The following is a 26,087-nucleotide window of genomic DNA, read 5'->3' as shown; positions in this document are numbered from 1 at the left end:
CTCTTAGAACATTTGGGGCCCAAAACAGTAAGCTGTTGTATGACAAAATTACTGAGGAATTCTTGTTTGTTCAATGATGGACTTTGAGGTGTGTGGCAAAATCCCAAAAGCCTGGTTAGCTGATTGGCCTGGGTTGCTAGGTTGATTGACAAACTTTTGAGAAAGTGTCTGATCCCACACATACTGGTTTGGCATTATATTTGCAAATAATAGTACAATACTGAATTTTGTGATCTAGTATTTATAGTTCTAGACTCATCAACACTTTCCATGAACAATCACACTATTAATGCCTTGAGCAAGGTTGGTCTTGTTGGTCTCATTTTCTTTTTTCCTTCTCCTTGCAAGTAGCCCTGTTGTTGTGCTCTGCATTATTGTAAGCTGTTCTGTGATTAAGTAAAATAAACAAACTATGGCCTCAATTTTGCTTTGTTTTCTTTTTCCTTTCAGTGGCTGCATCAACTGCTAATTCCACAGCTGGTGCGGCCATGAATTCTTTGACTTCTCTGGGTACTCTCCAAGGACTGGCTGGAGCCACTGTTGGACTGAATAATATTAATGCACTAGCAGGTACCGTAAACAGTGAGTATTTATTGCTGTGGTGGACAGCCTTCCCCAATAATCATGCCACAAAAACTATCAATTGTAAAGTGATAATATGATTTTTAATCTCTACCCCAAATAAGGGGGTCACGTTGATCCAGTTCCATTCATGGTACATACGTAGTCCTGGAGTCTTTTAGTTTCACACAGTTTGCTCTGCAAAGTGAATTTCCTTGGGTCCCTGCATAAAGACTCCTCTTCTTGCAATACATATAGAAGGTAAAAGAATTGTCACCAGGGCTTTGGGTTGTCTAGGTTATAGGAGAGGCTCCATTTTCATTGAGGGAGTCTGACAACAGGTGTATCACCCCATTGTACAAAACCTCACTCAGAAAAGTAGTGCTAAGAAAGATGTTTGCCATGGAGGCAGTCCTTTAAAACGTCTGTAAGAATTATCTAATTGACTTGAGAGCAACATGCTTTAAAAATGAAGGCAAGTCTTTGGCTTTTAATTGGCAAGTATAGGAGAACATGCAGTCAGTCACCTGTAAAGTCAGAGCACACACACTTATCCTATGACATCTTAACAAACCCTGACATCTCCAGCTAAGTAGATGCCAGTAGTTGTTAGAATATTCTTCCTTGCTCTTAGCCTTGGTGAAGATTTTCTTGAAGAAGGAGGATTTTTTTTTTTAATTGTTTCTGCTATGATGACTTCACCTTTGCCTGTAATCGAAAAGATTTGCCCAGCTGCATTTTTCCCCCCTTCTTCTTTTTTTTCTTTAGCTGCTGTTGCTCCTTGCATTTCCTTTTGCAATGCAAGGAATCTATTTGGTCATTGCCAGTCCATGACCCATCATAATGCACCCTCAGGAATGGATGTCCTCCTCAGTATCTCTTGCTCACTCTGATGCTCTGCATGATGTCCTTTCTGTCACTGTTACTTGGCTGCTCACACAATCTTTTTGTTCTGTGATCTCTGGTTGGCATTGTTGGGAGCTGGGAAGGAAGGGGGCTTATGGATGTCCATGTAGAATGTTGAATGGTTGCATGGGGTCTCGTGTAAAACAGGACTTGCTTCTGGCAAGGACGTGCATTTCACACAAAACAACCTCTTTGTAAATACAGCTCAAGGACAGCTGCGGAAAAGTGAGTATTAGGTCCCAAAATGGCAAATGTTAGTTTCCTTTCTTATTATTCCATTAGTGTCAAAGCAAGCCACTGGACATGGCATGCATGGAAAGCTAACTTACCTCCTCTCCTCTCATGAGCTCTTGTAGTAAGAGATCAACCCTGTCATGAGTAAGACATCATTAAATGTCCTTTCTGATTAACAGTCATCGTGCTTCAGTTGGTTTATAAAAGGTCATATTATCAAGAGCAAAATATGGCATCCCACTCCTCCTCTCCCACAAGTACTAAGAACCCAGACACACTGGAGCACTCCAACATAATGTACCCCTTCATCAAGACCAAGCAAGAGTGAATCCTGTGAGCTCTTTGCGTGGGAGCCCTTCTGTTGCACTCCTTTTAGCACTCCTTTCTAGGCTGCAAGCAAAGAGTTTACATTTTCTCAGCAAGTATTTTGAGGTGATGTGTGTGGAAACTTATCTGCATGTGTCATTTGAACTATTAATGATGTATTCACAATCTGGTACCAAATTTCAGTTTGCTTTAAGTCACCATTGCTTCCATGGACTTGTACTGACAGTGACTGCAATCCCAAATCTTCTTCATGGATGTTTTTATGGATATGTGTATAGTGCTTACAAAATGTGCGTGGGTATGTCTGTCTATGTATATGCATACATGAGAGAGAGCTAAAGAGGGGAAACTGCTTCCCCATGACACAGCTCAGCATTAGGACACTTGTTTCTCTCAAAAGGGTGATACTGATCATCACTTTCTGGTATTCATGATACTGATGATAGTGCAGCATTGCTCAAATTACAATAATTTCCCCTGTCTATTTTAATGACAGACTGAGGTTTTTCATGATGACCATGTCTGATTCAGTTATTCACACTCAAACCCACCTGGGAGATTGCCTTTGGGAAACCTCACATTTAATAAGTCTGATGTTTCATGCTGACATGGCTTATGCCATGGTCATAAGCAGGCTAGTAAAAAGTATTCACCAGACATGGACATTCCTGAAGTAACTGTGCAGCAAACTGGGAATTGAGGGACATCCTTCTAATTGGGGAATTAGAAAATCCAAAGCACAAGTCAAGCAGAGCTTTACCCAAAAATTAATCAGAAGGTGGAACTGGGCTTGGGCATTGATTTAAATAGAGGTTCAAAGAGATGCTCTTTTGCCTAAGCCATGTCTCTGCATGTGAGAATCACATGGAGAATGTCTTCCATGCTGAGCTCAGTAGAAGACTTTCATCTGTTTTCTCCATCTTGTCTGGGTCTGTGAAAAGAAGCTGGACTATGGAGGCTGATAGTGCCGTCATTGTAGAGAGAAGCATTTTAAAAAGATGTCTGGAGGCCTTAAATAAAGTGGAGCATGGTAAGTTTAACTGTCTCCAAGGTTTTGGCAGCAATTGTACCTAAGGGTGGGGATTCAGACTTCTCTTGGTTGTTCTTGAAGCACCTAAAACTTTAAATGCTAAAACATTAGACTGTCTGCTTTGAGCATGTAAATTTAAGAATTCTAAGTAACAAAAAGAAATGAATTATGAGGAAAAATTACTGAAGAGGAAGGAAGCTATTATTTGCAATTATGAAGGAAGACCATAATTTCAGGATACTGGACAACTATGACACAATATTTGTGTGTGACCCCAGGGCAGTCACTTAGCCTTTCTGTCCCCTTATTTACATCTGTAAAACAGAGATAAAACTATTCATGACAGATTTGAAGGTGCTTGAAAAGCACTTTGAGAGACCTTTAGACTTGCCAAGCTTTGTTGCTTCTGTATTATGTAGAGACACTCAGAAAAGTAGAAGGCCATAGATGAGAGGCTCCAAAAGGTTATTTCACAGAAGGGAGGAAGGGACCAGAGTTCAGTGTGAGACTGAGGTGCACTGCTAGAGATAATAAAGAGATGGCAAAGATGTGTAACAGCAGCTGGGCCTTGCAGATTTCATAAAAATGTAAGAACAGAGAAAGCGTCGGGTGCTTTCTGAAGCTCTGTTTTGCTCGGGAGGGAGGTGTATGCCACACGTGGGCTGTGGCAGCAGTAGCTGTGCCCTTCCCAGGAGCAGTGCCGTGGGCTGGCTTGTGTGGCTGATGGCTGATCTGGAATCACTTGGTGGGAAGGTGCTATTGATTCCAGGGGAAAGGAGGGGGAGGATGCTGCCCACTGCAACACAAAGCATGTTTATCTAATAGGCCGATGACTCACGAAACACAACATGGTATCCGAATGCTACCTCTGTGATCAAGTTATTTCAACACTCTAATAAAAAGAGAGATACAAGCTGCTTTATCAGGAGCCTTTACTTTAACCAGTCCTGTGTGTACACCCATGCAAGCAGTGACAAACCTAAGTTCAAAAACATCAGAGGAGACTAAGGTCAGCCTCAGGATCAAATTAGTCGTAGTAATATCTAATATATAATATATTGTATATTATACACCCTTTATTATAAAAATTATTATTGATATTGTTGTTGTTGTTATTATTATTCATGTTATTATAATATTTTGAATGCCACTCTATCACTCCCCCTCCTGAACTGGGCAGGGGAGAGAAAATATAACTAAAGGCTTGTGAGTTGAGATAAGGGCAGAGAGAGATCACTTACCAGCTACCATCACAGACAGAACATTCCTGACTTGAGCAAATTAATTCATTACCAATCAAATCAGAGTAGAATAATGAGAAATGAAACCAAATCTTAGAAACACCTTCTCCCCACTCCTACCTTCCTCCAGGCTTCACTTTATTCCTGAATTCTCCACCTCCTGTTCCCCACTGGTGCAGGAGGAGGGGAATGGGGGTTGCAGTCAGTTCATCACACATTGTTCCTGCAGCTCCTTCCTCCTCAGGGTTGAACTCCTCACGCTGTTCCTCTGCTCCATCATGGGGTCCCTCCCACAGGAGGGAGTTCTTCACCAGGTCCTTCAATGTGGATCTCTTTCCACAGGCTGCAGCACTGCACAAATTGCTCCAGTGTGGGTCTGTTCCATAGTGTTTCCTTCAGGAGCAGGCTGCTCCAGAGTGGGTCCCCCACAGGGTAACAAGTATTGACAGCAAACCTACTCCAGTGCAATCATGTCTCCACAGGTCCTGCCAGGAGCACTGCTTTCCCATGGGGTCACAGCCTTCTTTGGGCATCCACATGCTCTGGTGTGGGCTCCTCCAGGGGCTGCAGGTGGATCTCTGCTCCCCATGGACCCCCATGTGCTGCAGGGCACAGCTGCCTCATCGTGGGCTGCACCAGGGGCTGCAGGGGAATCTCATCTCCGGTGCCTGGAGCAGCTCCTGCCCCTCCTTCTCCACTGACTTTGGTGTCTGCAGAGCTGTTTCTCTCACACATTCTCACTCCTCTCTTCTCTAGCTGCAGTTGCCATTGCACAGGGTTTTTTCTCCTTCTTAACCATGTTACCCCAGAGGTGCTACCACTGTCACTGATGGGCTCAGCCTTGGGCAGTGATGGGTCCATCTGGCATTGGCTCCGTAGGACACAGGGGAGGCTTCCAGCAGCTTCTCACAGAAACCACCCCTGTATCGCCCCCACTACCACACAAACCCAATATAGTTTTATAATGGAACCATTATACAAGAAATACCCAGGTCTGTTGAGCTCTGACAGAGATTTTTGTTCAAAGCAGTGGCAGCCAGTACCTCCCATCAGGGTACAGCAATGCTCTGAAGTGGGGTGGAGGCGAAAGAGAAGTCTTCAGAGTGAGACATTTTATTAAGGAAAGGCTAAGAATATCACATCTCTGTCAAGTGTTTAGTCACACAAATTATAGTAAGATCAAAAGGTATAATTTATGCAGTACAATTCTCTTAATTGGCACAGACCCTGGTGGAGCCTAAAAGGTGCCACTTGAACGATTGTCCTGATTATTGGAGACTCATAGGAATAGGCTTTTCAAATCTACATAAGAGGTGGAAGGATACTGGGGTCATCATCTTTATCCTCCTCTGTCAATGCTGGATAATTCCCTGCAGTATTCTTCCTATTTCTAAATTACTCATGTGATAAGGTTTCTGCCATCTTCCTTGAAGATTGTTTCCCAGTCTAATAGATTTCATTATTAATTTACTATAAAGTGTACTCTGCTTAAATTTCCCACTTTTCCACAATTTACATACCAACCCTTACTATTGCTCCGAAATTAAGCCCTCTCCTCTTTACTGTTGCTTTGGGGTGTTAATATGACACCACCAGTCACATCTTCATCCACCATTTTACCAATCAAAACATTACACAATGTCTAAGAAATTATTGCTGGTGATTCCGGGTGCCCCCCCCCATTTTTCTAGTGACTTGTCTTCTGTACCTTGAGGGGCCTGATTAAGCCCTTTAAGTTGTTTGTGAGCTGTTCACCTGGAAACTGGGGAACTGGGATAGCTAATTGTGCAGAAAACATGGCCTGACTCTCAGTCCTGATGGGCTGTCACTGCTCAGGTTGACACAAGCTGGGCATGTGGAAGATGAACAGGGCTCTGAACCCTGCCATGCTTTCAACTTCCAGCAGAAAATTTACTTTTTTGGAATGTCTGAAAGATATGCTAGCACTGTTAACTTCAACATAACTCATGTAAGAGCCATGCTGAGAAATAGAAGCAATGGAGGGAAGCTGTAACTCAGGAGTTTGTCCACCATCGAATCAGAGTAGTACAACTTCTTATGCAGACAACACTCTTTGCATGGATGAGGGATGCCATTTTCTGCACAGCTAGCAATCCCATCTGAAATTTCCTCTTTAACAGCCATCCCAGTTAAATTACTCTGTTACTTATCAGGATGTAGAATTGCTGTAACTTAAAAAAAAGTGACTCTGCTTCCTGTGTGAAGAAAAACGTTGCTAGGAACAAATGCTTTTGTTTCTTCATGAAAGATGTCTGGATGAAGTATTTTTAGTCACTCTGGATGTGCTGCTGTTCATCTCTTGTGGAGTGACTGGAGTGACTAGAGGAGGAGGGTGGAAGCAAGGAGCATCGCAGTCCATCTTTCTACCACAGCCTAAGGGACAAAGCCTGTAATTGTACAGAGGGTTATTATAGAATCATTTAGGTTGAAAAAGACCTGTTTTAAAATGCAGTTAATCAGGGTTCTCTGCTCACTCTGTATAAGCAAAACACTTCTGATATGGTGTGGTCATGCTGAAGACCCTGGTCAGAGAGAGTGGGTTTCCTCGCAGACTGCTTTTGCCAGTGGCCAGCTCGCAAGGATACTGGTCAAATAGGTCCCACACTGCCAGCCTCAGACACTCACAGCAGAAGCACAGGTGTCAAGGAGGACGAGCACAGAGGCTCTCAGGAGCGCGGAGCTGTAGTACTTGCCAGTAGCAGGCTGCATGCGAGTCCATTTGACTGTGCAACCCTTGTGCTGAAGTGATCCTGATGCCAAAGTCGTGTTTCTTTGTCCTCAGTCCCATTTGGTGAAGTGCCGAGCTGCATGCACTGCTGTCGTTGTCAGTGTCGTATAATACCAACAACTTTCGGAAAGCACTAATGAACAAGTGCAATTTCTTTTCTCTATTGTTGGGTTTTTTGTAAAGTTGCTCAAATGCTCTCAGGTATGGCGGCCCTGAACGGAGGACTCGGCGCAACAGGCCTGACGAACGGCACGGCCGGCACGATGGACGCGCTCACCCAGGCCTACTCAGGAATCCAGCAGTACGCGGCCGCCGCGCTGCCCACCCTCTACAGCCAGAGCTTGCTGCAGCAGCAGAGCGCCGCGGGCAGCCAGAAGGAAGGTAAGCGCCCTCGCCAGCAAGCCCAGGCCAAGCGGTGCCACGCGTCCGCTTCCTCATGGAGGCTTCGTGGAAGGCCTCGAGCAGTCTAATCTGTGATTTCTTTTTCCTCCAGTTTTCTCCTGCTTAGCACTGTCACCTTCTTTAACCTCTAATGTGTTTCACTTTTCAACCGTCTGTCCTTCAAGTTATACTTTGCCACCCATCCTTCCTTATAGAAAAGCATTTACCAACTCCCATATAAAAAGGTGCTGCTAACAAAAATCATCCCTCTGTGGATGCAATTTTGTCTTCTGATTTCCATTTTCTGTCATAGTGGAGTTAATCTGATTAAGTTTAAGGTTTTGAGCTAATGACAAGATCCGTTTTCACTTTGAGTGGTTCTTTGCTTAATTGTGGGTCTTGTGGGGAAGCAGCTAAGTGAATGATTGCCCCCCCTCTCCCCACACCAACAGCAAATAAACATCAGGAAGTTATTGCTAAGAATAAATGAATACTAATTACAAGGTGTTTAGGAAAAAGGAGGTTACCCTTTTCCCCTCTTCCGTTCCCCTTCATACTTCCCAGGCATTTTTGGGGGGTTGCTTCTCTTTTCATTGCTTTCTCTCATCCTAATTTCCAGCTAATTCTACAAAGACAGGAAAATACTGCATGCTTTCTAAGACTGTATCTATGTTGTCACTACTGTTCTTGCCAAGGATCAGCTTTGGAAATAAACCTAGTATAATATCCTCAAGAGAAATCTTTTTTATCCTCTTTTGAAATGGTATCTGGTACTGTTATGGGATGTGTTTCCTAGGAAGACAAATTTGGCATTCCTCCAATTGGTTATTGTATAGGAACACTGGAGTTAAAATGTATATTTTCTCTGAAGTCTTTTCTTCATTTGCTGCTAACAGCTTGGATTATTTAAACTGAAAGGGGGATTTTTTTAAAATCTTTTTTCTATATTTTTTTGTTTTCTGCATTTATCGTTCACCTCAGGCCTTTTGCTCAGTGACAATAGACTATTTGACACCAGAAAAAAATTGTTGTTTTGGTGTCATTGCAAAATACATAGTGAAGGAGAGTTTGATTTTTTTTCTAACTATTTAATTTTTTTCATGTTCAGAAGCATTCAAATCAGCTTTAGGTTTATTTTTTATTTTTATGAATTGGCATCATCCTTTTTAAAATACAGTATTTTTGTTACATATCTTGTATCTGTTAGTAAGCAGTTAAGTTCAATTGAGTGAATTCCACTACTGAATACCAACAGCAATGTTTTGTCTCTTACCATGATTTCTGATGGAATGGTGAAGAGTCTGGAGTGGTTGAGGACAAACAAGTACCAGAGAAAAATGCTGTATAAATATTAAATTCTGAAGCACAATGAACTGCCTTGTGCATATGTTCTTAAATATTATTTAGTATTTTTTCCCTACTTTTAAAGAATATTATTTGCTGAAAATGATAGTTTACTTGTGACAAGGAGAAAAAAGTTCCAGGTCACAAGTTTTTTTCATCTTTTTTTTCCCCCTCCTCCCCAATTTTTTTTTTTTTTTTTTTTTTTTTTTTTACCTAATTCATTTATCCCCTCCTTTTGGGCAAACTTTGCTACCTTTTGCTTCAGAGCAGCCAGCCTGATTCTGTGTGGGAGAGGTGAGGCTCTGTTGCAGAAGGAACTCTGTAAATCTGATGAGCGCTTTCCTCTTCCTGGTCCAGAAAACCAAGGACATCACATCTGAGGCACGCTTATGTTCCATTAAGCAAGGGAGTACTTAATCAGGCTATTCTAGGTGTGTTTTTAGCAGAAATGCTTGTTCCATTTGTGTACCACTTATGCTGCTGGAGCCTGCATGGGAAGGCCATGTCTGGCTCCATCATATCTCACACTCTTCCTGGCATCCATTGTTCATTTCCAGTGTGTTGCTGTAAAGGCGGAATTGAGCTAGGGGAAAAAATTAACCTATTAGTGCTAGGATGCATGTTTTAACCTACAAATTTAATAATACATATCTCAAATTTTGTCTGTAAGAAAAATATTCAAAGCACCTTTGAGTTTACACCTTTCTTTGCAAACTGAACTTAGTGTAAAGCCACTTTAATTTCAACCCAACTACTTAATTTTGATCTATTTTAAAAGACTTACTTTACAAAGCTTCTTCCAGGAGACAGAGCTTTCTATGGGGAGTTCATATTTAAAAAAAAAAAAGCTCGTTTTGAAATGAGTCAGTACAAATTTAATTCTGAATGTCTTTTTCTCGCTGACTTCACTGACTTCCAAGTCACAAGGTGTGCTTTGTCTTATTATTTTTATTCCTATCTCCATCATTTTTTTGCCCTTTGAGTTTAAATCTGTGGTACTCAAATCTGAGCTCACCTCAATCCATTTCCATAAGTTCCTGCAACTGGAATTAAACTGACAAACTCATGCAGGTGTTGGAAGCAGCAGAGGACTCCTTGTGGAGTTCTTGGAGTATTTTAAGAGCCAATACATTTTGTACCTGCTTTCCTACCCCTAATTATACTGAAAGACACTCATGTAAATTGAAGAAATAGAATGAATTTAATTACTTCTGTAGTAGAGTTATGAAATAAACACTTCTCAAAGTAAATACTTTTCAAGATGGGATGCTCTAAAGAGCTGCATTTCAGCTGTGCTGCTTTGATGATCCACTTGCTTTTGTTCCTTCAAAGTGGGAAAGTGAAATGCTTTCTGACCATCAGCTTCAGTAAGTATTATGGAAAAACAGATTAAATGTAGCACTTGTAATAGCTGTTTTCATACTTCCTTTTTTTTATTTATTTATTTTATTTTCCTAAAGGTCCAGAAGGGGCAAACCTCTTTATTTACCACCTCCCCCAGGAGTTTGGAGACCAGGACATTCTGCAGATGTTCATGCCTTTTGGAAATGTTATCTCTGCTAAAGTCTTCATTGACAAACAGACCAATTTGAGCAAGTGCTTTGGTATGTCAAATTTAATAAATCAAATAGTAAAAACCACATGCACTGTACTGAAAAGGGGCCAGGAAAGAAAATTAACAGCAATGTGAGAAATGTCATACTGGAAACTCATTCCAAAAATAATGGACGGTTAATCCTCAAATGAGCAGGAAGATACACAGACAAACTACTTCTAACTAAAAATTGGATATGAAAAAAAAACAATAATAATCTTCCAGTCTGACATCTCGCATGAATGTGTCAAGTACATGAAACTAATTATGCCCTATGTGGGGGAATGTCATTTAGTATACTATTAAATTGCCTTATTATGGATACCTAATTATTCTCTATTGTATAGCTGAGCCACTTTAAAAAGCTCTATGTTTAACCCATTACTTCTACATTACAGGAATTTCTTTCTTCTGAATTAAGTACAAGATTTTGCAATTAGTGACTGAATGGTGTGTACACGTAGTTCAGAATATTTTGCAGACAGTTGATGTCTAGATATGCAGCTCCAGCTGTTGTGGATGGGTTCCAGTGTGTTATGGAAGGTGGCATCTCCCTTACCTTAGGGCAGAGATGAAGGGAGCCTCACAAGATCGGTGTCAAGTTTCCCAGAGAATACTTTGAGCTGTCAGAAAATTAGATCACAGCAGAGGAGGAGATGATATGTTGGTATAAAAATAGTTTTCGGGTTGATTAAGAAGGCTGATGTCTTTGGAATAGCAGAGATGCACCAGTTCAGTGCTTTGATGAAATGGAGCAGAGAATGTAAGCGAGTGGCAAACTTTTAAAACGTTGTTCTAATAATTATGGTCTTATACAAGACACGGGTTGGTTCTAGGAGGAGGAAAGAATCTCTTAAGCATGAGTTTTATAAGGGTTGACATAAAATATTGGCGCTTCCTTAAAAGTGGCAATTCTTTCCCAGAGTAAAGGAATGCAACTGTATATATGACAAAAGAGGATTGGATAGTACACTTAGAAAGTTGATTCCGTTCATAGAAAGAATGTGACATTCTTTCTGCATTTTCCCACAGTCTTTCAGTTCATTTTTGAAGCATTCACCTCTTTGGGCTTAACAAAAAATTATTCATATCTAGACCTGTATAGTCCAGCCTGTTTCTACAATGGGTTAAAGCAGTCCCTGAGGCTCCTGCAAATTTGAAAAGTGGAGTTGAAATGGACTCCCCATTGATCTGGAGCCAGTTCTGTTAGTATGTTGGGGTTACAAAATCGTTGTTGAGGTCTCCAGGAATCTTGATGAAATGTCAAATCAAGCTACATTAATCGAAATGCAGCAATTGTGGTGACTGCTGAAAGAATGTAAATTAGTTTGGGCAGGTGGCTCAATTCAAATCAGCTCATTTCCCTCACTTGCATTTTGTGCATTTTCTTTTACTCTTTGATTACCTTCTTACACATTTGCCTGGGTTTGTGGGACACCATTGCCTAACTTAGAGTGATACACCAAGGTTATCTTCTTTGAGGGAAAATGGAGGTGTCAACACCCAATCGATGGAGGAATCCTCTGTATTTTTAGTTTTAGGCAGCTATTTCCATTTCTCATTCTTCCTTCCCAGATACACTGCATCCAGGGAGGGAGCTCTGCTTTAAAAATAAAAAGTAGAAGTGGCAGATGAAGCTGAGTTTTCTGATTCGGTGGATGACTACTTCATGATGTTGCAAATCACAGGCAAAGCCAGAATTAGTCCTGCTAGCTTAATGTACTGGCATACTCTGTATGTACCTCCTCAGCTTTATTAGCAAGAATCGTCTATTTGTTGTTTTGGTGCCATATTTGTGTTTCAAAAAGCTTTATTATTTTCTCTGTCCTCCCACCCAAAACCTAGGACAATAGTGCTGCTGAAGAACCCATTTCTCTGCTGAATCATTAATGGTCAGTTAATCATTAATGGTACAGTTTGGGTTTGGGTTTTTTAGTTGTTGGTTTGGTTTGGTCTTTTTGCCAATAGTAATAGTAATATTAATAGTCATAGTAATAGTAATAGTTTGCGCATGCTTAGGGCTTCCCACTCTGGAGTTTCCAATCTCCTGCCCAAAGGAGGAGGAAGTCAAATTACAGAGGAGAACAGGTTGAACATCCAAAAAGTATAAAAATTGTCCAAGTCTGTCCACTGGCAGACATAGGAAGGGAAAGTTCATTCTGAGTGAGTCACAAGGCAGTGATATACAGTGATGAATCTCTATGTAAAACTGCTTCTCAAAATGAAAAATTCCTTTTCTTTGCAAAAAAAAGGACTTTGGCATGTTTTCATTTCTTGTCCAACCCAAAATGAACGCTCGAAGTATTAAAGGGTGATGAGGATGACAGGACAGTCTGTTTACATCTGGAAGTGCTCTTCTATGAGTTCTCATGGGCTCCATGAGATTTAGTTGATTCAGCAGACAAAGGGTTTCAGTCTTCAAGCTTATCTCTTGCCTTTCATAAACCTTAGAATAAGAAAAATTAGGTATGTAAAAGTAAGGCAGAGGAGGGGGGACCCAGTTACATCAGTGCAGAAATGCAGCTGGCCTTACAGCAAAATTGCTACTCAAATGATTAAAAATATTTATCCTGATTATAGAGATACCCAAAGATCTAAAACAAAAATCAGAATTGTCTTGACAGGGTTGAGAATTGATAAGAAACATCATCCCAACCTCATGCAACCTGTGGTTTAAAATTCAGACAAAAAGTGATGAATGGGTCCAATCAGAAAAATACAAATAAAGAGAAGAAATGCCAGATTCCTCAGTAAGCTTTATAAATGAAGGTTATCAATAAGGAAGAAGATGAGAGCGTAACAAGCTAATGTAGGTATTGCATTCAGTGTAAAGAGACAAATTGTGAATCAGAATAACAATTGAATGATAGGGGCTGATTCCAGCGATGCAGCACAGAGGTTATATCTTTGAATTGCTGTCTGAGTCAAGGAAGCTGTTAAAGAGATACAGAATGAGGTAACTGGTCTCACCTCCCTGGAAGGTAAGGTAAGCATAGCCTGAGCTAATTGTCCTTCTACCATCATTGGAGGTGTCTAATTTGGTGACATGGATGATGGGTGGAAAAGCCACCTCTGGGTGTGCTTCCTTCTCTTCATTCACCATCCACAGGTGCCATCTAAGTGACCAGTTTAGATCACTTGCTTAACTTCCAGGTGGGTAAAATTAGGTAAGAAGGAAAGGAACTACAGTGATGAGCAGTTCATAGCAGTAGACTGTTCTGAATGCACTTAGGACAATAAAGTGAAGCTCAGGGAAGCTGTAGAGGGAAATGCTGAATTGTCAAGGTAGGTAGGAGTAACTACATCTCAGCTGCGGAGCATTTGCCTGGACAGTGCTACAGCTGCCTTCCAGTTCGTGGTAGCTCCCTTTTCTATCCCTGAGGGAATCCTAGACCTGATAGAAGGAGACACAAGATAATGATCTTGTCTACAAGATCTACAAGAAGTAGACCTAAGATAATGATTGGAGTCATGTGAACAGACAGGATCTCCTAGCAAACAATGGGAGGAAGGGAGGAAGAGAGGAAGAGAGGAAGAGAGGAAGGAAGGAATTCGGAAGGAAGGAAAGGAAGGAAAGGCAGGAAGGAAGGAAGGAAGGAAGGCAGGAAGGAAGGAAGGAAGGAAGGCAGGAAGGAAGGAAGGAAGGAAGGCAGGAAGGAAGGAAGGAAGGAAGGCAGGAAGGAAGGAAGGAAGGAAGGCAGGAAGGAAGGAAGGAAGGAAGGAAGGAAGGATTTGGCAATAACTAAGAGGGAATGATCTAGGGGAGAAAGTGAGGAAGTGACAAGTTACTAAAACCAAGGAAGGTATGGAGGAACATTTATTATCCCTTAAGGTGGTAACAAATAACCAACCACAGAACAAAATGGAGAGAGCATATTGGCTTTGGCCAGGAGAAGGTCTGCTGAGATTTAAGTGAGAGGTGGTTTTGAGTGGAAGGAACAGAACTTAGCCTGAGTTGTCAGAGAAGAGTCTTAACTTAAATAGTTTGGTGAAGTTGATTTAAGGTGAAGCCACAGGGATGGTCTATGAAGGAGAGCAGCTGGACAAGGATACCTTGATAAGGGGGGAGGATTTTTTTCAGTGGGGAAGGTGTAATAACACTCTGAAACTGCAACTGGAAGAGGGTAGCAGTGCAAGAACCAGAAAAGGATAGGTTAAAGTAATGGTAAAAAGAGGTTATGAGTCCAAAAAGTATACAGACACTAAGCACAAATGAATAAAGCTGGTTGGTGAAAGAGAAGCACTAAGAAGCCTGTGTGTTATGACTGAAGACAAAGTGTGTGGCATCCATGCTTTAGGAGAGTGAAGGGATACGTGTTAAGGCAAATTCAAGTGGAAAGAAGAGGGAGCATTTCAAAGCAGATGCGTAACAGCAGGCTGAGTACAGTAATAATTAGCCCGAGCTGAGGCAGAGCAGCAGTTAGGCAAGCTTTGCAATTACAAGTGGGAGGCCCAGATATGAAAATGAACTCTGAGCTTCCAGAATCAGGGAGATTCGAGTATATTATGAACAGAACATTTTCAGTCTCCCAGGGAAAAGAAATCTGAGCCAGGCCAGCCATTCTGAATTACCCAAGCAAGCATCATCCTCCTAGTTAGTGCTCACAACCGAGGAGCAGAAGATCTGGAGTTCTCATCAAGCCCTGCCATTGTCTCTTTGATACTGCTTAATTTTGATGTTTGCGTACCCCTTTAGGACCAAGAGACTGAATTAACTAACACTAGGGTACCCTGAGATCTTGAACTGGAAGGAGCTGTAAAATTACAAAATATTAATGTTGAAACTATCCTAGGCCAAGTTCAAGGAGATGAGTGTTCCATAACACACATGAACTCACACCCAGGTCTGCCAGTGGGTTTAAGCAGTTTGGGGGTTGATTCTGTAACCAGGCTTGCTGTTTTCACTTCCCTTTTGCAGACTGGCCTAAATAGCACTTCCTAATAGAGTGGGAGGTATGTAGAAACTACACTGAAAAGTGTCACAGTAATAAATATCTTCAGTCTCGAAGGTAGGTAGATAAATAACAGAATGGAAACTGCATTGCACCAAAACTGGCCAACTGCATCCCAGCTAGTAAAGAAATATTATGAAGGTAAAGAGGAAGGCAAAAGGAAACAGGAGAGGAAATGGGATATGAAATGTGATCAAAGAACTAATTGAAAGCGAGGTAAATGTGTCGAATAAATAGCAATCATAAAATTCTAACAAAATGCCTTCTGACATTTGTTCTAACCTAGAGCTGACTTTCTTTCCCGCCTCTGTTCTGTGTCTTGCAGGTTTTGTTAGCTATGACAATCCAGTCTCTGCACAAGCTGCTATCCAGGCTATGAACGGCTTTCAGATTGGCATGAAACGCTTGAAGGTTCAGCTGAAACGCTCCAAAAATGACAGCAAACCTTACTGATCTTAACCCCAGATGCTTACTGCTCTTATTTTAGCTTTCTTAGGGTAAGTCCCATGAGCAAACCTGTCCTCTGCAGGGGGGTTAAGAAAGAACATAGAGCCAACCTTCACCAAGAGACAGTTATTTTTACAGTTACCACTTCCATCTCCCCACTTGTCCTTATTACACTTGGCTCCCATTTCCTTGCCAAGTAATTACTGAGTTGTGTTACTGTATTTTGTTTTGCAGCATAATTTATCTCCTTTTTGAAACAAAAACAAATGTCTTGAAATTCCAAACAGCACACACACACACAAAAAAATGTGCAATTTAACTCTGTGAACCCTGGTGCCATTAGCACACAATAAAAGTTGTTTTCTATGGATGGATCGTATTTTACCAGGGTGGCACCAGCAGTTTATAGGTTAAACAAAATGGCCTCATGCCAGTTGAAGCACTTATTTTGCAACAAAAATTGAAACAAGTCTTTCCACTACATCAACTTGTTTTTTGAGAAGATCTGATTTTTTTTCGGTTCAAATCAACGTATTGTTATATATTAGTCTGATTTTACACTGGTCGTCTTTATATTTCATTTTTTTTTTAAGTTCTTGTTTTTTTGGAAAGGATTAATGTAAAAAAGATTTAGAGATCTGTTTCTAAAGCTACAGGGTTTAAAATAAAAAAAAATAAAATAAAATGAGTGACAATACTTGATGTTTCTTGAGAGATAAATTTAATAATAATAAAAAAAAAGAAAGCCACAGGCCTGTAAATTTTATTTGTAAAAAGCATTTCTATTTTTATACAAAATTTTTACTGCCTCAGAAATAATGGAATTTATTTATTGCCTATTGTTAACTTATTGGATACCTAAAGAGCAGCTCTCTATGCTAGCTAGATCCTTTGAAGTAGTCTCTAGAGTAATTGTGCCAAGAATGGGCGCTTTTTCACTGTTGAACCCTCCACCCTTTACAGTTCATGCTTTTATCCTCTTGTTTGTATTTGTCTGGTTATTTTGTTCGTAGTTTCCATTACCTAGTTTAAAGTTCAGTTGTCTGACCCTGTTTCCCCCCCTCTCCCTGTACCTTTCTGTTACATTTGTAGAAACTGGTTCTTTCCTCTCTTTTCTTCCCAAAGAGGAATCCATTCTCTCTGACTCCTTTCAGATGGATTCTTTTGGGTTTCCATTGTGTTCTTGTTGACAAGTATTGTAAGTTAATGCAAATTATGTGAACGGCTCATAGGCTCTACTGATAAAATATTTGCATTAGTTTTCTCCTGCACCCATAAAAGTGATTTTGTTTGTGCTGCATAGATTCTGTGTAACTTTTTTTCCTCTTCCTTGTTTTTTCCCTAGACATCTCCATGCCCGTTAGCCCATCGTTTGCCTAGCATGTCCCTGTGGCGTCTCAAAAAAAAAAAGTTTCATCGTCCCGTCATTGTTTCTGATGTCTTTCTGACCTCACATCATATTTGGTTCTCCTACTGACCTAGTTTGACCTTTGAAATTTGCATGTGACCTCATCTAGCTATGAATTCTGGGAAGTCAATGTGAAAAAACATTGCTGCATTCATGCAAGACTGAAATTTATTATTAGATAAATTAATGATAGGATTTAAAAACAACCTGTGGCAAAATGTTTTTTCTTTCTTTCCTTTTTTGTTTTTTTAGTTTTGGTTTTTGGTTTTCTTCTTTCCTTGGAGTTTTTGTTTTGTTTGGGTTTTTTTTGTTTTGGGTTTTTTTTTCTTGGTTGGTTTTTTTTCATTTCGTAAAAAAAAAATAAAAAAAAAAAACAGACTTGAAAGTATTATACAGGGATTGGCATTCTGCCTGGTCACTGGTGACAATAGCAATATGTGTCCAGAGGCACAGAATGTTGGTTTCTAACAGACTACTTCCAAAACAGTTTGAGAAATAAAACTGTCTGATTTTAAGTCTCTAGAGGTCTGTAATAGTTTTTACATTTTTCAGGCAGTGTAAAGTTTTTTGATAAGGCCATTTTAGGTGGCTCACTTTCTCATTAAAGTATATATATAGAACCACTTTTTGTAGATTAGTATAAGAAAATATTTACCCTGTTTTAGGGCAAATGCTACCTACTTGTGTCACCTTTTGCTGAACTGACTCACAGTTAGACAATCCATGGTTTAATGCACATGAAATTACCTATATTTTATACTGTTTCAATGTACAGAAGAAAGGTTACTGTAAAATGTGTTACGTTGGTGCTTCTGTGAATTAAGTTGTGGTTTCATCATGAGTCTTATGGTCTTAAGTGTTCTATGTTTATAAAAAGACAAGTTTAAAATTGGTTTACTTGAACAACAAGAACAAAAAGAAGATTCAAAAAAAAAAACACAAAAAAAAGTTGTTTGCTTAAAAAAAAAAAATTTCATGTGAAAATGAAAAAATATTCCAGAATAAGTTTGTGTTGGCTTGTGACGCATTGATGTCATTTTTTTATTGTGAACAATTTAGGTGTGTTTGTGTTCAGCAAAATGTGATCGGTTTTTCTTTTAAAGAAAAAAAAATCAGTGAAACTATAGTGCCAAATTCCAAAGGTACTTTCTTCCTAGAGCTTCAGTGTGTTTCTTGTGTGAAGTAATTTGATAACATGGGTATTTTATTATGTGTTTTGTATAAATCCCTAATATTTAAAGAAAAAAAGAGGTTAAAAAGTTTGTTAACTTGCTATCCTGTGGTCTTGTTGCCTGAAATTGTTATTGTTTGTTATTTCTCTTTGATGTTTTTTGTAAAACATTGTATAAGTGCCCATGTTTCACTTTTTTAACCACTCTGCACACATCAATGCTGTGAAAGCAAACCTCACTATGTATTTTCTTCATATTGTATGGAAACCTCTAAGGTGAGAAAGTTTTGAACTTTTAACCCTTTCCACCCAGAGCTGTCTTGAGTGTTAATACCTTTTATACATTCACCATTTTGCTGTTTATTTTTATATATATATCTATATCTATAAATATATATATACTTAGTTTTTTGTGGTTTATTTAATACATGGTTGAAATCAGAACAATGCACAGGGCAGATCTGAAGGACAAAAATATTTTACTGCTGTCTAAATTTCTTCTGTATCTATAACTAAAATTATTTAAAACCGTAATTAACTTGTGGTTTTCCTTTTTAGATTTTGGGGATTTTGTCTTTTCTTAAAGAGCTTTTAATATGCTGCTGGAATATGCTATTCAGTATTAATAAAAGAAAAAGAAAACAATTCTTTAATTATCTATTGTGTGAGCCACTCCCAGCCAGGAGCGGTCAATCCACCATTTGAAAATCTTGAGGAGAAAAAAAATAAAAAAGATTAATAATATTTTTGTAATTTAAATAAATGAACTTTTGCTTAAATCAGATGCACTAGATCTTCCTGGGTGAAAATTCAGTGTGCACTGCAGTTAAACTACTTTTTATGGATAAAGTTTACATACACTGTAATGTTTGGTGTTATTTGCCATTATTTGTCACGGCAATATATTGGCTTACTCCTGCAGACACTCGTACAGAGAGGAGTAACTTTACTCGTACCAGTGGTCCATGGGAATATCTGTGTGACTGATGTGGGTGTTTGCTGGAGGAAGCTCTTTGTAAGGAACCAGAAAAGAAATGCTGGTAGCCCTTTTCACTGCCTTGTAAGTCTGATTAGGTTGCGTTTCTACCACACAAACAGTGACCAACAACCCAATTCGGTTCTTTGCCACCGGTTTAGAGAATTCATTGCCAATCCAATGTGTGTGAGCAGCAGTAACTGCTACAGGTCATAAAGTGCCATACCTTCTTCCACTTCCTAGTTCTATCTGGTTATATCTGAAGCCACCTAAAATTAAAAATTAAGCCCTATATAAGCAACATCAGCTGGTGCACTCTTGTCTCTCATCCCCAACTTAAATGCTTCTTTATGTAGAGCCCTGGGATGGAAAGGACTAGCCTCTAGTGATGCAAAAAAAGTTTCCTTCTTATAGCACATGCACTTATAAATAAATGATCTATACTTTTCTCATGTTTTTACTACTGCTGGGGCCTTCCTACACCCTTTGAGGGCTATTTTGTACTACTTGCAGCAATTGTGCGTATTCAAAGTATCATCTCACGTACGTTATATTATATATATGTACATATATATATATAATATGAGATCATCATTTGGATTGTTTAGAGACTGTTTCACTAATTTTTCTCATTGTACCCACCGTCTAAATTTCCAAAGCTTTTGTAGATGCCCTGATGTGTCCTGTGGGTTTTCCAGTCCAGTTAGAGCGGCGATGCCTCTGGTCCTTGGGCAGTGTAACTCGGCACCAGGCTGCCCTGAATTACTCCACGGGACATTGGCTTAGCAGTGGGAGAGGAGCAATGTTTCTGTACTTCCAGTCAACTGAGATGAGTCATTGCTTAGAAAAAGTGTCCATCTCTGGGAAAATAAATAAATAAATAAATAAATAAATAAAATTCAAATACAAAACCAAATACCCAAACATATGCCTTCTGGGAGGCAAATTATCTACCAGTTCTCTTTCAAAATAATGAAAGGAAAAAGCTGCAAGGGTGCAAGGGCCTAATAAGAGAGGAAGTAAAACAAGGGAAATTGCTTTACAAAATTCTAATCAAAAGACTAGACTAGTTGTTTTTTCAAACAAATTAGCTAATTGCAATGAAATGGCAGTCCTCAAAGGAGTAACAAGTTCATCTTTCTTTCACCATAGGGGTTACAGTTCCTTGGCTTGTGCTACTCTGAAATCATTTTACTGTTTCTGTTTTTATTATCTTAAGTGCTAATTAACAAAAGGAAAAAAATATCCTGTAGTTTCATTACCTTTTTGGATAATGTCATACAAAAAAAAAAAAAAAACAAACCTATGTATTTGTGTTTTTTTCGTGCTGTGGGAATTGTTGTTTGTAGATTAATAATACTATCATTTTGTTTAGAATTACAAACTAGTTTTTAACTATTGTCTGAGAAAAGCCAAAGTTAATGCAATCTAGTGGAAACTGTAAGACCATTTGAGTATTGTTTCTGTTTTATTGATGCATTTGGATTTTGTTGTTTGATGGAATTTGAGCCAAAAAAAAAAAAGAACAAAAAAAAGCAAAAAAAAAAAGCAGGCTTTCCTATTTCTACAACTTGATTGTACTTATGCATTTTGTACCAGTGGAACTTTTTATACTGGAGATTAAAAAACAAATGGAAATTTTTGTGGCTTACTCTCGTGGGCCCCCTCGATCATGACTGATTTTCAAGTTTGATTTCTGGATGGTAGAAAGAGAGTTGGTTTTGTTTCGAGAATTCAAAACTTTGGCTTGATTTCTTTTTTTCCCTTTGCTTATATCTAGTGTTTAGAATTTTGTCTTAACAAAAGCGGTAAGTTTCACTTTTTATTCTGTATCGTGCAGTTACACAATAAGGTAATTAGAATTAGGAGTACTCGGTCACTTTGCGTGGATAAATGTATTAGTTAAAACGTTAGGGGTTTGCTTTTTTGCTGTTTAGATCAGAGTTTTTTCTGATTCTTCTGTCCTCATTGTGAACATAACCGTGTAGTTGAAACAGTCAGACTTATTTTTGTAACGTATGTTATTGTGTGATGCAGTTTTTTGCTTCTGTCTCCAATATTAAACCATTTTCCTAATACTTGTCTCTCTACTTTGTGTGTTGTATTGTTGGTGGTCATTCTGTGTTGGTAATACATCTGCACACCTCACTGTTTCACGTGCCTGTTTTTTTTTTTCTCTATTTGTTGGTTGTGTACAAAAGATACAGTCGATTCCACCTAAGTGAATAGCTGATTGGGGGGCAAAAGAGGATTTGTACATTTTAGACATGTTCTGGTTTCTTTGATTTTTTTTTTTTTTTCCTCTCTTCCTCCCCCTAGTCATGCCTTATCACTTGGATAATCTCTTGGAGCAGGAAGCATTTTAAATGAGTTTCCTGCAAAGTCCTATTAAAGGTAGTTTTTGTTAGCCTTCAAACTGCAAAACCTTCTGCACACAAACACACAGAAGCCACCGGAAAAGATTTTTTTTTTTGCTGTGACATTTCAGTCAGTCTGGAAAGTGTGGATTATGGAGATCATTTCTTCCTAGTTGTTAAAAAAAAAAAATAATACTCTGCCACTACTTCACAGAAGCATATGAAACATTCAAGAAGAGGAGGATATAGCCTTGGGATTTCTTCCAAACTGCACAGTAATCTGATGGCATATGGCGTTACTCAAACTCTCCCTAGAAACTAATCACGTCTTAACTAGGGCTGGGAGAGCCTGCAAAATCCTACCAGGTGATCAAGCTTGTTATGTGCAGTTATACATATAATTCTTTTAAAAATATAACAAAATCCAAGTGAGCACAGGAAAACTTTCTACTAAAGCCAGTGGAAGTAAAAAAAAAAAAAAAAAGATAAAAATAAAAAGAAGGAGAAATAAATGATGGAAAAAGATCCCCCGTTGTTCCAATGGGTGATATTTTTGCTGTGGGCTTACAAAGCAGATCATTCTCAGCATTGGCTGATAGTATTACACAAATCTCAAAAGGGACTAAAGAAATACCATAGCACTTTTTTTCTCATTATTTTTTACAGTTGGCTCTTCACTTTTTTATTCTTTCATTTCCTATAATTTTTTCCTCCTCACAAGAATCTCTCTGCTCTCCCCCAACCGGTGTCTACCACGATGAAATAAAAGCTGCAAAAGAAAAATCTATGTTGTTCTGGTTTACAGAAAGTCTCTTCTCTCCTCTGATTGCAGATACTAAGCCTACAATTTGGAGAGGGGGAAAAAAAAAAAAACAAAACCAAGCAAACCAAACCTAAGGAGGAGAGAGAAGCACTGGCAAGTGCTCTCTGGAATTCAAGCCATACGCCCCCATCCCTTTCCTTTGTCCCACTTTCTGTAATGCTCAGGAATCAAAGACCACTTAAAAGTGCTCTTATGAGACCCAAACGACACTCCTCCCTTTTGTCTCCTCTCCCCTGGTCTTTCTGGCGCTCTGGCTTTGGCTCACACACACACACACACAGCCCCATCAATACCGTCCGACAAGGTCCTGGCGCACTGGGTGTATCCGTGTGGTGTCAGCAGCAATGTTGGTTCCTGCGTTTGGAAGAGTTTTGAAATTTTCTGGTGGCTTGTGAGTTGGCCTGGTTGTTACTGCTCGATCTATTTTTCTAAATTTTTTTTTTTTTCTTTTTTTCACTTTTCCGTTTCCATGAGAAGCAAACAAGTGATGAGTCTGGAGCCCCCAGCAAGCTCCAGTGCCGTCCCACAGGGTCTGTTGTCAGGGGTCCAAACAGCTCTAGGTTTAATCTAAAACCACGGGAGCCTGTAGCAGAAAGCCAAGGCAGGAAAGCAGAACCTGATGGTCAGACTATATCCTGGGTCTTTGACACCTCTAGATTTTATCATCTCGATTTGGATAATTTTGACACCAGTGGATTCAATTAAGTAAGTCTTGACTTGCATGATGGATGAATCAGAATTGCTCTTTGGGTTTTTTTAGCTTGCTGTGGATATTTTCTTTTTTACTTTTCTCTTTTTTTTCCTCCAAACTTGGTCTTAGGAAAGAAACTAGAGCTTTGTGAAGGGTCTTTTCTTCCAAAAATACAGCTGAAAAAAAAAGACTTATACTGCAGTTAGGTTTCTTTTAAATACTCAGGGCTGAAAGATACAGGGTTTTCTTTCTTTCTTTTTTTTTTTTTTAATTTCAACAGTGGGGGAAAAATGAGTTCCTTAAAGCAATGCAGCTGAACAGTTTGTCCTGCTTAAACACATGCTTTTAATTTCAATTATGTAAGGCACCTTGCAGTGTTAGCAAAATGTCTCTTTGTTAGCTGTATGTGTATCGCCATGGGAAATTACCAAACTGTCACAAGACTTGCTGATTAAAGAATAGCCTGCCAGAGTGTGTGTGCCTTTGCCCAGTGTGACTCTTAGGTATTAGGCTAAGGAAAACATTTTAACAAAATGTAGTGTGAATCATTCCTGATAAGTGAATAAAGCATTGTGACCAAGCAATCAGATTATTCACTTATCAGGAATCGACTGTACTGATAGTTTGCCTGATCGTTTTTGTTCCTCATCTCTGTTGTAGTTTCACTACTTTGCTGTGTTCTGTTTTTTCTCTCATGCTCTTAGCAAAATCACTGGGAATATCCCTTCGTGTGATCATGAAACGTGCTACTGAGTAACAAATAAAAAAAATTAAATATAAAAATGATATCTTAACAAAATCTATGCACTTGCTATCAGGAACACAATACTGGATGTGTCTTATATATATTGAACTATAATAGTATTCGATTTCTTAAATAAAGCTTAAGAAAGGATTCTGTTGTCTGTAAAATTTTATGAGCATTAAATGGAAAAAAGAAATGTTTCTAGGGTTGGGCACTTTTTGTTATATGAAATCTTCCTGGGTGCATGGTCTTTAACCATGCCCAGGCAAATGTTAACTAATTCGCTTGATATTTAATTAATAATGGAGACTTTGAAAATTAGGCTTTCTGAAATCTGTGGGGAGAAAAAGTCTTGCCATTCAGTGACTTGCAACAAAAGATTCTAAAATGCAGAAATTTTTATCTCTTTCTGTATTGCATAAGCAGATGAGTTTCGTTTTGCACTAAAATCAAAAAATAGCTATGTGAATCAGAAAATGCCATAAAACAATACAATACTGTACTTTTTGGTATATGACTTTTTTTCCTCCTGATTCGAGATAGGTTTAGAGTAAAAAATTAAAACCCATATGCTCAAAATGCCACAGATTCCACACTGGAGGTCAAAGCATCTTTTTGGGGAAGATGTGTGGCTTACTGTACATTTCCTGTATCTGAGCCTTCTCTTAAAAAAATCGTTCTCACATCAAAACCCATGAACTAAATGGGAATCGAATAGGTAAAACTGTTGAGTATGCTGAAAAAAATTATTCCTTCAATGGCTGTACATTTGCCACAAAATTGTAGATTTTAAACAATCTGATTTTTATGGAAATGCCCATAATTCTTGTATTTATCAAACTTTCAATAATGTCAGCCTTTGGCAGAAAGATCCAGGAGAATGAGGGGAGGGGAGGGAGAGGGGTTGCTTTCTTTTTTTTCTTTTGAACTGCATTACTGCCTCACTTTTCATATGCCATTATATTATCTGAAAAAAAAATTAAATTGTGGAAATCTATCTGCTGCTTGTATCATTCTATTCATGCATATTTAGTAAATGTTACTGAGCTCAACATCTAGTGGCCGGGTGCGTCAGCCTTGTAAGCCAAAAATACTGCTCCACCAGAGAGGTCACAGGGAAGATTGGCCTTGGTGGGCAGCAGGATGGTCTTGTCCATCCCACATCAGCACAGAGCTCAGGTGAGAACCCTGCCCTGGTTTTCGAGGGCTGCTGATGTAACACAAATATTAAGTAACCACAGTGATTAGCTCATATTTGTATTCCCTCTGATTTTCCTCATTAGCAGACTTCCTTTTTTTTTCCATTAAAGGGAACTGGAAAGTTGCAGTCATTTTCTGAATCATTTGCCCCTGTTGATAACCTAATTGTTTTACATGAATGCTAATATTTCCCTCTCACACATTTATATCTATCAGCTAAATCAGCAGTAAAGTAAACTCTTCTGGGATACATTCCTATATCAATTAGCAAGGATTTATGCTCCAAAGCACCATTAGCATTAATGGGAGTGTGCTCTTTAGCATAAACAATTGGCAATAGGTCTGGTGGACTTTATTTCATAAACAAAGGAGCATTTGAATCTTAGAGATTTGTTTCCTCAAGACGGCACTTCAGGGAGTGATGTCCCAGCCTCCCCGGCTGCTCTGGGGACATCTCACTCACAGGACATGCATAAATTCCTGAGTTGCCAGCAAAAGGAGACAGTGTCAGTTTGAAAAGTGGGCTGACTTCTGGCACAAAGTTTTTCTGGCATTATCCTTTCTGAAAACCTGCCTGAGAACACATCAGGCAAAATTTTCAGCATTATCTCCTGTCCCTCCGACCAACAACTTGAGAAATTTCACTCAGCGTTGCATAGTGCCTCAGGTTGGAGGCCACAGAGGGGACGGAGGGAGGGAATTTGGAAAGAGGCAGGAGGAAGAACAGAGATGAAGCCCTGTAGGAAAGAAACTGGTGGGTCTGTCATCTCCTTCAACTATCAGCCTCACAGCTCCATGGCTTTCAGTAGAGAGATAGAAGGGACCAGTGAATCACCAAATCTCACCTTACACATGTAGGTCAAAGTTCCTCCCTCACCCCATGTTTGATCAACAAATACACAACCAAAATATTTCAGTTTTAATCTGAAGGCACTGGGACCTTGGGCAGA

At 39.3% G+C, this 26,087-nt stretch overlaps 1 protein-coding gene across 16 annotated transcripts in view; it reads left to right on the top strand.

Moving 5' to 3' along the window:
• CELF2 (CUGBP, Elav-like family member 2) overlaps nt 1–24,087 on the top strand; it is a 549,582-nt gene extending 525,495 nt beyond the window's left edge. For 5 of the 16 annotated variants that reach the window (XM_017740369.1, XM_017740364.1, XM_017740362.1 and 2 more), the window contains 4 exons: nt 451–582; nt 7,232–7,429; nt 10,234–10,377; nt 15,645–24,087. In XM_017740369.1, coding sequence (XP_017595858.1) covers nt 451–582; nt 7,232–7,429; nt 10,234–10,377; nt 15,645–15,772 — 602 coding nt within the window. In that variant the 3' untranslated portion in view covers nt 15,773–24,087. The remainder of the gene's footprint in view (nt 1–450; nt 583–7,231; nt 7,430–10,233; nt 10,378–15,644) is intronic. The other 11 variants (XM_017740366.1, XM_017740363.1, XM_017740356.1 and 8 more) reach the window with 6 other exon arrangements.
• The last annotated feature ends 2,000 nt before the right edge of the window (nt 24,088–26,087 follow it).

Source organism: Corvus brachyrhynchos, unplaced genomic scaffold (assembly GCF_000691975.1).
Source record: "Corvus brachyrhynchos isolate BGI_N302 unplaced genomic scaffold, ASM69197v1 scaffold307, whole genome shotgun sequence".
In the NCBI taxonomy this organism is placed as follows: domain Eukaryota; kingdom Metazoa; phylum Chordata; class Aves; order Passeriformes; family Corvidae; genus Corvus; species Corvus brachyrhynchos.
This window is presented reverse-complemented; position numbering and strand designations above follow the sequence as displayed.